The following is a 12,434-nucleotide window of genomic DNA, read 5'->3' on the forward strand; positions in this document are numbered from 1 at the left end:
TCACTTCTAAAAATGCACCAAAACACATGCATGAGCAAACTTATCCAAAACAGACAGTCACTTACTTCAGGCAACCTGGCAACCAACGCATCACGTCACATCCCAGGTATTAGCATTCATGTATCAAAGAGAGAAATGGGTAAGAGCTAGAGCTAGCTTGGCAACGGAGTGGAAGAAGATACATGACTTAACCTTTTGTGGAAGACGCGTTTGTAGAGCCTTTACTGGCCCTTGTGTCCAGGGAAACGAAGAGAGTTACAAATTAGCTTTACTGATGCCCTACCAAGTCAAACATCCAATCTAATTCCAAAATAGAATTAGACTCTCTCAAATTCAATATGCCCCACTGCCAAACACTCAGTGATCTTATCCATTAGAGTAAGCCAGACACGAAACAACGTGATGGTCTCGGCTGTCAAACAGATCACCTATCCGCGAAGATGCTTGTTTAGACGCTAAACGAGAAGCAAATTGCCTCTTTTTTTTGTCTTGTCCCCTCATGTTTATGTTTGCGATGTTCATGACGTGAGTGATCGCTGCATACATACATGCAGAATAACAGAGCATGGCAAAGAATCTTGTATCCGGACTCACCAAATGGCAAATGTTATGTCAAATATTGCAACATGCCTGTATCCTGCAAATTGTAAGCATATTCAACGATAGATAGATAGAATTTATTTCATGAAATATAAGGAACTATATGCACCTTTTCAAGAAATTTAAGTTCTTTTTAAATTTCTAAAGACTTTTTAGATAACAATGTGCCATGATTTTTCAATGTGAAAATATGTACATGTGTTTGTTGATAACTAAGACAAAGGAAGTGCTTTGTTTTGATCTATTTTTATTTTTAAAAATGCAAAAATAATCTAAATTATGCCTAGAGGCAAGTTTCATCTTTTCCCATCTATCTAGCTCATAGATTATGGATAGACAGTGTTTTAATATTCAATTTTATTCCCGTCAGAAAAAGTTAAAGTCAGAGTAGCAAAATGCAAGTCATGATGTTGTTAATGCATGTTCCTCAATTTTTTAGGTTTTTATTAATCTAGATGTGTTTTGTAGAAATTCTGAGACCATATTGAAAAATAATTCAGTTGAAATAGGAATCCCTTCAGTAAAATATCTCATTTCACAGCCAATGATAAGAATAAACTGTGCTTGATTTATTGGTATGTCTACCAAATAGGTCTTTGTCGTTAAAGTGTTTTTGCTCTTAAATTCCTAATTACTTTTTTATTTAGAATTTCAATCATGTGAATACAACATAGGTGAGATTTATGAGCAAAGAAGCGATTGTATCTCTGAATATTTACGATGAAGTGCCTCGGCCATGACGTGAGACTTCTATCGCAGGGGCCCACGATAGCATTATGTCAACGGTGTGCAAGATATATGGTTTCACTAAAAAGCAGTTACATTGTGAAAATCTTTGGGAGAAAAAAAAATATATTCTTCTTTAATAGAAAAATCTCTGAATTAGAGATGAAATATTATATTATCCCATTACTCTATCTTTTTAACATTTACTTGATTTTTATTTGATATGTTATTATTTTATGTAAAGTCAAACACTAAAAGCAGTCTCAATACGCAGGTGGTCTTTATAGACAGGTTTACTTTAGCACATGTTTTAATAAGAAATATTGTGTTAATGCAAAAAGATGATGTAGTCTTTATGGATAGATGATCTTTCTTTTCAGATGGCCACTAAAGCAGGTTCGAGTGCAGTAGGGCAATTCCACGGTAACGGAAGGACACTCAGACAAGATTTTTGAACTTCAGGTTCATACTAAAAGAAATGTTTTATTAGTATGTATTAAACTATGGGGAACAAAATGTGTTTCAGTCAAGTGGAAAGCTTCATCAACTTCACAAAGTTTGGATAAACACTAATTAACTGGAAAAACCATGTCCGTTTTTATGTCCTTCCGTTACCGAGATAATTAATATGCACATTCTTAAACTACTTAACTATAATGACAATTTTTTTTGGGAGAATTAAAGGCACTTATATAGGTATTATATCTGTACTGTTTCACATCTTATACTAATAAAACAGTTCTTTTAGTATGAACCTGAAGTTCAAAAATCTTGTCTGAGTGTCCTTCCGTTACCGTGGAATTGCCCAGTATATATATATATATATGTATCTTTATTTTAATTTATTCACAAAACTCTATTTAAGGAGATAACTCCATTAACCTTAAAATAGTCTTATGCAATAACTTATTTGCTCTTTCACGGCCTGCATCCTGCCAGAATTTCTTGAAAAGGTCATACTTGCGCCGGCAATGGCGGTCCATCTTTAATAGCTTCCCCCACTTAGAATTGTCGCGCATAATTGCTGATTATGTGCATCAGCGAACTATTCATGATGAATGCCGAAAGCTGAGGGGAACAGCACAGCGGTCGTGGAATGTAACAACCTGTTGAACGAGACAGACACGTTTGGACCGTTATATCTACTTACTTTCTTTGTTTTCTCGTCATGGAATACACCTGATTCTTTTTTCTTTTTTTGTAATAATTGTGCAATCGGGAGCAATAGACAGTTGAGGTACACCAGCAGTCCCTGTATTAATGGAGAGTCCCAAATAGCCCAATCAAATTGGTTGGCTGTTATTAGAATCACTTATCTATTCAAAGTAACTATACTTTTGTAACACATTTATTATCAGAAATTTGTGGAACACTAGAGGTGATAGTATGGATGTGTGCATTTATATTAGAACAAGACGACATTGCATGGCACAAAAGCAACTACCGGTAGATCTAAAAGCAAGCCTGACCCTACCAGAATGAAACGTGAAAATAAAAAGGAAAAAGAAACAGCACTATAGTTGCTACATCACTGTTACCTGCAAAAATATCAATGGGACAATAAAAGAATGAAGAAAACAAAAGTATTAACAAAAGGAGGGTAACAAAAAAAGAACTTTATTAAAAAGTCCATCAAGACTTGAGTTCATAAATGTGAAGAGAAAAAAATGGATAATATTTTAGGGGAAGTTAATGATTGTATTAGATTGATATCTGTTTATAATATTTTCTATTACACATCTATGTCTTTACAAGAATGAACGAGTAATAACAATGAAGGAATAGTGATGAAGTGTAGAGGAGATCAACTTTAACTTATAAAATGTTATATGTTATAATGTTATAAATGTTGAATGGCCTATAATATATTCCTAGACATGCACCTCTATTCATTTCGATTTCAACAACACCATTAGTATAATAACCTCTCTTTGTTAACTGGATAAGGGCACAAAGAAAGATCCTAAAGGGTTACTCGATAATTCTCAAGCGAATTTAAGAGCACCTCTTCCTCGTGTAATTTTCATTGCTTTGACGTGAAAATCTCACTTTCATTCCACCCTGCCAAACCTGTGAGGCATTTGTCTGCATTTCTTCTCTCTCTCTCTCTCTCTCTCTCTCTGTCTCTGAGACGAAGATCGATATCGTCATGGGATTGTTAGGGAATGAATGTTCTTCTCCAAAATGTTTTATGTAAAGAGCAAGCGGAAATAAGGTGACAGAGCCTCACCCCCATGTGTTGAATGGCACCATTGCACACAATACTGCTAACACCTTCTTTAGACATTGTTTATACTCTATGAAGAAGATTCCTCTGTTACGAGCCGGAAGGGCATTGGCACTGTGTTAAGTGACTGTCAGCAGACTATATGTGTAGTGATGTAAATGTACTCATGCTTGATGGAGCAAGTACATTTTTTTTATTCTGTTTTGAAAAAGGGAGTGATTAATTCAATTCCTAAAATGAGTAAATAAGTAAATGAGTAAATAAGTAATATGAACACTGTTTGCAAGTGACATGAATTATTGCGTTCCCGTTTGCTCCAAAATTTGCTGCTTGTTAAACGATAACAATGGTACCTGGGTAAAAGACAAACTAGAATTTTTCAATGTTAGTTTGTTTTATGTTATAAACAAATCTCTCCTCTACCCTCTCTTTCTCTCCCCTCTCCATCTCCCCCCCCCCCCCCTTCTCCCCCTCTTTGTCTTTCTCTCTTTCTGTGCCTTTATTTTTTTCTATCTCTCTTCTTTTTTCTTTCTCTAAAGCTCTCTTGTCTGCTCTCTCTATCCCCATTCCCCTTATCAGATAGACTATATATATTACATTTCATATCTACTTAAGATATATACAGTAGGCTTGCGGGTGCACCATGTGAGAGAAAGAGAGAGGGTTGAGGAGTCCTGAAAAGGACTGTTTGTTATCTTTCTTAGCTTATAGTTCTAAGGAGATCTATAGCGCTTGGAGAGGATGAGTGGCTCATATCTGATAAGATATGTTGTGATTGCGATTCTAATGTCCACGTTGTATTGCCTAATTAGAGTTTAAAAAGTGTTAACTCACATTTACAGTCATCTGTTGAGAAACTCTTATGTTAAAGCAGGTGATTTAATGTCCTTCTAATTCCCAACAGACAATAACTATATTGTATAATGAGAGCCAGGAAGGCATTAACTCACATTGAGTTCTTGATGGATTGTCTGTTGAGAGCCAGAAGGGTGTAAAGTCTGTATTGAATTATATGAGCATATACTTTAACTATGCCTCTTTGGCTCTCAGTGGATGATATATGCAATGCTGCCATAATTTTTGATATGGATATGTTGATACAAAGTATTATATATTTCTTTCTGTTATATATATTATATTATTATTCATATATGTTGATTGATGTATTAATTGTTTATTTGCTTGTAGCCTGACATGGCTGACATGGAAGTTGAGGAGCCTCTTGACATCAGTTGGCCCAAGGGATGGAGGAAACAAGTGACTTACATCCTTCTTGCACCACTGGTCTATGTACTCTACTTCACACTACCGGACGTCAGAAGAGTGGTAAGTCCAAATATGAAGACTCTCAGCATTTACAGTATAGTACCAATGCCTTGCTTTTGACTTCTCTTTTCTCTAGCAATTTTTGGTCAAACTGGTCTTCTTTTTATATTGGATTGTAAAATAAACTGATGATTTATTGTTTCATTGCCATTTCTTACATATATTTCAAACCTGAAGTCAAAGATCATAGATCAATCTTATCATTGTAATTTTATCCATCCCGTTATGAAGTGGAAAATAACTGAGCTTACTTGAACTTCGACCTAGATATCTGTACAAATTTGAGTCCATACATTTCAGCCAGTACTGTTTATTGGTAGGATGCAGATTTGATGAGGCTGCTGGACTGGTAATCTCTTCACTAACATGATCAAGACTTCCTGCAATTTAAAGTAGCATAAAAACATTCATGATCATCCAGGACCATTTACATCCCTGTCACGGGGTCGCCAACCCTTTGGGAATGAACTACATCTTGCAACAAGTGCCACCTTTATCAAATCCCTCTTTCGAGATGGAGTGTCGTAAAAGAATGCAGTTATGGACTTGGGAGGAAGATTAAGGACATTCAATCTTTACATTCAGGGCATGCCTTGATAACAACCCTTGTTACGAGTCAATAAAGACATTCTCCTAATATCTGCTTCTTCAGGAAATGCCACAAGCAATTAGTCTGGATTTTTCACTGTTGAATATTTCTTTGGAAAAAAAGCTTATTACCGCCAGAGTGTGTTTGCGTCAGCGTTGCTAATCAGATAATGCCATTAAGATCGAGGCTAGATGCTCATGTATCACTCAAAGGGGAAGGACCGTTTTCCTTTTACGCAAAATTGTATAACCAGGCAGGAGTGGAGTTGAGGCTTATTGTGAGTGCCCGATGATGATCAGCTAGCATGTCAACTGCCCTCTTCAAAACTAGTTTCTTTATATGTTATTATTAAGTGTTTTCACACATTTTGCTATACAATGATTTGTTATACGTTTCTTTATATAAGTTTCTCTAGTCTGAACAGACCTTCATACCATGTAGGGTCAGCAATTTAGGTCAATAGGAGCTGATGAGAACACTAAATTCTTAGAAAAATATTGATAATTATCAAAGCCGTCCACAGCTGTCTCCGCAACATGTCTACAAGCTCTGACCTATATAATCACTGGAAAAAATCAAGAAAAGCAAAAGACGATACAGAATTCAACTCTCATTGTATAAATACAAGAACAGAAACTAAGATTTGTGTAAGAGTAATCAGGTGTCTTGAATCATACAAAATAAAATTTTGTCTCTTACTCATGAAGTGTGTTTGAATGAACAGCTGCGACCAATAACTTGAACTACTTATCGTCGCTGTTTTCACGAAGTGACGGTAGTGAAAAAAAATTGCATTCACTTTGCGTGACGATTTTCCTCACTACCATCACTTCGTGAAAACAAGGACGTTATATGCTAAAGCTTTTATTTTGTACCAGCATGTAGAACCAACTGATCAGAAATTAGGTTTTAAGAAATGTTTCATTGTGTTTATCATGACTAAATCTAAGTAACTTAGAATCAATGGCAAGTCAGATTTTCTATCTTTTCTTTGAACTATGTGTTTTTTATCCTACATAAGCTTAAAGAGATAGTTGAGTTCTGTTGCAGAGGGCACTACACAAAATATTTTATTTGTGAGATAATGAAAAACTGAGTGTCAAATTTGAAAGAACATAATATTTAAATTACAAAATCATCTTTGTTTGATCAAAATCGGTTCAGAGACGGCTGAAATATAACGATTTCTAATACTTGTGTACCACCACAAATATTAGGTAGTTTGAAAAATTTGAAAAAAACGTTGAAAAAAACGAAATAACAGCTTTTACGTCGTATTTCAGCCAATGCCGATGTTGGCTTTTTTGTTGGCATTTTCATGTTGCTTATATTATGCACAACCAGCCGACCCATGTATTGTTATTTTTAATTAAATAATTAATTAATGATCACCATGTTTTTTTTAAAGTGGAGCTGAATTGGTATGCTCGTATTGGCTAACTTTCACACATTTTGGGGTCTAAAATTACCTTCATAGCAATTTTATGTTCTAAAAGGACACTAGAAATGTTATAGATAAGAATAAGAGCAATAACCATGCACTTTGAAGGCATTTGCGGTCTGAAAACAGAACTCAACTATCCCTTTAATGTATCATACATGCATATAGCCCAAATTCTTGTGCTATGTAATTCATAAAGTTCAGCCCTCAAAATACACAGGGGCTAAGGGCCAATAACCCCCCCCCCCCCCCCCCCCCCCCTCTGTAGCCCTTCAAGAAGCCCCAGTATTTGTCTTTAAGTCATACATTTTCCTTCTGTCCATCAACATTTCTGGTGAAATTAAATATATTACTCCCCTTAGAGAAAGAGAGAGAGAAAGAGGAAGAAAGGAAAGTTAAAAGTGCTGTATCATTCCAAAAACCTATTTTTTTGTTTTCCTTCAAGACGTTTAATTTACTACTACAAAAAAAAAAACCCTCAGAGAAAACAAGCAATATAGTGAGGTTTGAGAATTCTATATATCAACTGAGTACATTCATGTCCCAGCCTCAACGAGAAGAAACAGGAACATCTTGGTTATGAAATGCTTTTTACTCTAACATTCATACTCAGGGGATTCTTGCACATCGACACTCCTCTTGTAGCATCGACACTTGACATTAAAAAAGAGAAAGAAAATGAGCATGAAATGAGCTCTCTCCTACGGCGATGACACCATAGTTGATGCAAGCAATGACAGGAGACTCACGATTACACAGCTTACGATCCCTCGGTATCTGTGATCCAACGACACTGGAGAAGTGCTGATGTAACGCTAGCGCTTAATCTGGAAAATGAGCACAGACTGATTGATTCGCTGCTACTTAATCGCATGGGTGCCTTTTTACCGCTGTCACAATATTGTCTAGAGCTGGACGAGTCGGGGGAGGAGGAAGGGGGCGGGATGTAGGGAAGTTGTTCGGTTGGTTTGACATTTAATTGTCTGCTGTGTGATAAGGAGATTCTGGGATGTTGCGGATTAAAGTGGAGCTAAGAACTGAATATATTAAAGACAGATCAGTTTTATTCAGATAAAATAACTCCAACAGGTTGTTTCAGTTTTGTATATGTATCAGTGTCCATATCTTTCTAGTTCATTCCCTTTCATTTGTGTGGAGCTTAATTCAGAATAATCCCTAAGAATGTATCACCATTGATCAGTTTCAATAAGATTGTGTCCCCATATCTTTCTTCTTTTTTCCCCTTTCATTTATATCCTCTTTTTGTTAATTTTTTTTTAAAGGGGATATTTGTTAAATGAATTTGCCAGCAATGGACAACATGTAATAATAGTTTACATCCAAAATAGATTTTAAAAAGGGAGCAAGAGAAGAGTACAGTTTGATAACAAAAATGATAATGATAATAATAATTTTAGTTTACCTTTATAGGTTGGTCCTTCTTTCTTGTGTTGTAGACATGTTTCTGTCTGCTCAAAACCGCCAGTAAATTGCCACATTCATGTTGGGTTATTATTACTATTATTTTTCTGAAAATCAGAAATTCCTGCCTTCAGTAAACCCATCTCAATAAATAATCAATAGCAACTATTTTGAAGGAGAACACATTAAAAGGAATCACAATTTGTTGACCAATTTGTGTTGGTTTGATGTTTTTTTTAAGTTTCGGTCACATGTATCATGTAAACGTTATCCATGACAGAACTGACTTTTAGTAACTTAATGTGAAAATATATTTGTTTTAAATATTGTTGTATCAGAGTTATTTTTCCATCAGAGACATAACGAGCTTGTCAATTAATCTTTCATTTCATTCTTATCAGACACCTGGTGCAAGAACCTTAATCTGAATTATTTTTAGGACAAACCTGATCTCAACTCCAACCCTTATCCCTTTATATTTATGTCATGAAGTCCTTAGCAAAGGTCGAATAACCTTTGGGTTTTAGGTGTGAAACTGCTACATACATGTAGCATAGCTCGAAGCAAAGAAGAGGTCATGTTGTTGGTTAATATTGTAGCTGTCATTGTCTTTCAATTACTGATAATACCAAGGATACCTGGAATTGTTGCCGCCAAGTTCATTTCACATTACCCATCCTGTCGTGCCGAGGCTATCGCTAGTTGTTACATGGCATGGATACTGTGGATGCTGTTGCCGTGCCAACAGACAACACAGGGCTGCATCACTTTCGCTCAAAATCAAAGCAAATGCAATTTAGCAATTTGTATCGTGATCCTAGGATAGCGTAATGGTGGCCAGCCATGATGCGGTGCTGTACAGTACTTGGAACCATCCTTCCCCCAACAAGGTTAATGAATCCGATGACGATTGCGTATAAACACACATTGCATTATGGGAATGAACTTGGATATTGCTCGGTCATGCAGACTGTCGTGGGTGGGACTTGTTTGCTGTGCTTGTCGTCATAGAGATAGAAATCCACTTTGATATTATTAATACAAAAAAATAGTACACACAGTTGTTAGGGTACTGAAATTTAATACAGGGCATAGAACAATACCTTGGGATTGATTGTGGTAAGTATAATAACAAGTGTATCTTCACCACAATGGAAATACTTCCTCCCTACACAGGGTCATTTTTCTCTAAGTGCATTAAGTTAATGAAATCTATGGTAATAGATTTCTATCTTTGGTATGGACATTTAGTCAAAAAGACAACAAGTCAAAAATTATGTATATCCTCTGTTCAGAGGCAGAGGTGAGTTAATTCTGTAAAAAAAAAAAAAATCATTTACATAATGATATATTTATATGCATATAACAATACAAATCAATACTATATCAAAAAATATAATAAAAGAAAAGAGAAGACAGAGGAAGAAAAGGGAGAGACAAAATGTCGAAAGCTTTTGTAAGGATGAATAATAAGTGTGATCCTGTAATTAGATTAAAAGTATATGAGTTAATGCCTCTCAGTCTGGCTCCAAACAGATATTATTATGTAAGTGGAGTCTTCCAAGGTGAGGGGGTGTAACATCCTTTGCTAATGATATTTCAAATATTCTAAATACCAGCATGTACCTGTTCAGTACCTTTTTTGGTTATCTTGCAGTTATCTTGCAGTTATGGTGTCTTTTAGAACCAAACAGCATTTAAAGAAGAAAGAAAAAAATGATTCTGATAACTTCACATCTAATGTAGATCGTGTGTAATAATTTTTTTTTTTTTGGGGGGGGGGGGGTCTTCAAATTAAAACAGGTAAGAAAGATGAAGTAATGCATTGATGTACTCTGAGCCCCTCATTTCGTCCAAACTATAGACAGAGATAGATATAGATAACTTGTAACCCATAGGATACAATACTTGTGCAAAACATGCATTTTTCATTATCAAGACTCAAGTCATATAGCTAGCCAGTTATCTAGAGTTCAGTGTTCAACTAATCAAATGTTAGCCTTAGTCATCTTCCAAACTTATTTCAAAGGGTTATCATAAATCTAAGTAGCTCCAATTTGATTCCATCAGAGTTTACAGCTTACATCAAACTCTATTAGTGATTCTAGAGCATAAGATGGCCTTTACATATTATGATTTATATATGTCTCGGAACACAGGTATGTTAAGCTGGCTCTATACCTTCACCTTTAAAACAATGCACATGAATCTTCATTATCTTCAATTTCCTTTACTTTCCATTATATTTTTCTTAATTTGAAAGACTGAAGCCTTGTGTTCATAGTGCATTTGATATCGTACCAATCATGGTTGAAAATTAGAACGGAACCTTTTATTTTCTTCCTCATCTTACTTGAGTTAAAGTGTAAATTCATTGGGATGACTGTTATCATATATTGATGTGCCTCCATGGAATAGATCACACCCTGTCTGGAGAGCAAGAAGGGCATCAACTCCTATGCTTTACATAGCATCATCACCCTACTACCTCTAACAGAACCACACTCACTTTGCTCCGCACCTCATCACCCTTTGTAAATCCCAGCAGACATGTTTGGTTGAGTAATGAGCTTTCTTATACGATGTAAAACTCTGTGTGCCAGGGTGCTCCTACGTCAGAAGATTTAATTGGAGGAGATTGGCATCGACTTTGTCTGGAATCATCAGAAACAATAAGACCTTTGTAGAGGTTTTGCAACTCTTAAGCCTTCCTCTTGGATACATTGATAACCAATTAACGGCTGATGAAGGCACCAGTGCTTTCATTTAATGTAGGGTTATGAGTTTCCTAGACAAAAGCTTGTATTTATTGTTGAACCTTATGTGGTGAGAGTCATAAGGTTGCTGAGACATGTCGTTCAATACAGTATTAATGTCCTTCTGGCTTTTAACAGAATTTAGATGGATGACGTAAGAGACAAATGACAAGTAAGAATAAATATACAATTGCAGCTACATTCCACTTTGATAAATTGATTTCCAATCGGTCTTGACCTTTGTTCATACTAGAGTATCCCAGATTCTCTAGATATAAACATGATAGTATGAAATTATGCTCTTTTTCTCCATTTCCCAATCCCCTTACAACAATTTCATGATACTTCCTTACTTGCAAAGCCCACTCTTTTCATGCAGGAGATGGTTCTTGCTACCCAAACTGTATGTTTGTATTTGTTTATTCTGTTCTTTATACAGGGTTGTCTCTTTAGTACATAAAAACTGCTTTGCAAGAGAGCCCTGTATTACATAACACAATTAAAATGCAATATGAAACATTAGACAAATGAATATATAGTTAAATATTGAAATACATAATAAAAGAAAACAGGAGCAAAAAATAAAGACACATAATGGAAACAATTACATGTATTAGGCTTTTGATCATGATGCACAATTCAGATAAATTATACTTATATTGATAAAGATAATCTTTGTTCTATTCAATATTCATGGCGTATTAAAGACAGGCTCTTCTTTTCTTTAAAATTCATAATTTGTCAATGAATTGTGATGTTGAAATTCATGGAACACCCTCTGTGACTGCGAATAATTTATAGAATGATTTGAATTACTTACTTGTTTCTTCAAATTATGTTTGTGAAACATACTGGTGAAATGAATAGCACTATATGTGTGAAGAAGATGTAATTCAACAGGTTTCATGAAAGTTTGATATTCCGACTACCGGGTATCAGCTTAAAACCAATGTGCTCTGCTGAACAGTGGCTTCCTATAAACAGACACAATCCATTCTCTTGTTCACCCAAAAGGCCAGCACATTATATATTCTATCCCCTCCCTCATCCCCACCCCCATGCTTCCCATGTGACCATGTCATACTTCTAAGTGTCTGCGTCATTGCGGAGCAAGGCTGGTTTTGGAGCATTGCGGGATGCGATACCACGTCACCTTAAATGTCATCCAAAAGGTTTCTTACCTGCAATACGAGGCATCCATCATCATCTCCGGAATCCTCTTCCCTCTTGCCAGGCTCTCTGAGAGAGTGAGATACGATGAGTCAATCCCCTCCTCTCAATGGAGAACAGCTTTTCTTGGAATAACCTTCTCAGAATGCTCACTATTCTTCCCGCACGAGAGCAAAC

General features: G+C 35.8%; 1 protein-coding gene across 3 annotated transcripts in view; it reads left to right on the top strand.

Annotated features, from left to right (window-relative positions):
- The window catches only part of LOC582498 (sodium/potassium/calcium exchanger 2), a 90,448-nt gene that overhangs the window by 58,080 nt on the left and 19,934 nt on the right, over positions 1–12,434 (top strand). For all 3 annotated transcript variants that reach the window (XM_030977209.1, XM_782447.5, XM_030977210.1), the window contains exon 6: positions 4,742–4,879. In XM_030977209.1, the coding sequence (XP_030833069.1) occupies positions 4,742–4,879 (138 nt within the window). The remainder of the gene's footprint in view (positions 1–4,741; positions 4,880–12,434) is intronic.

The sequence above is a fragment of the Strongylocentrotus purpuratus genome, unplaced genomic scaffold (genome assembly GCF_000002235.5).
Source record: "Strongylocentrotus purpuratus isolate Spur 01 unplaced genomic scaffold, Spur_5.0 spur5_scaffold_9, whole genome shotgun sequence".
In the NCBI taxonomy this organism is placed as follows: Eukaryota; Metazoa; Echinodermata; class Echinoidea; order Camarodonta; family Strongylocentrotidae; genus Strongylocentrotus; species Strongylocentrotus purpuratus.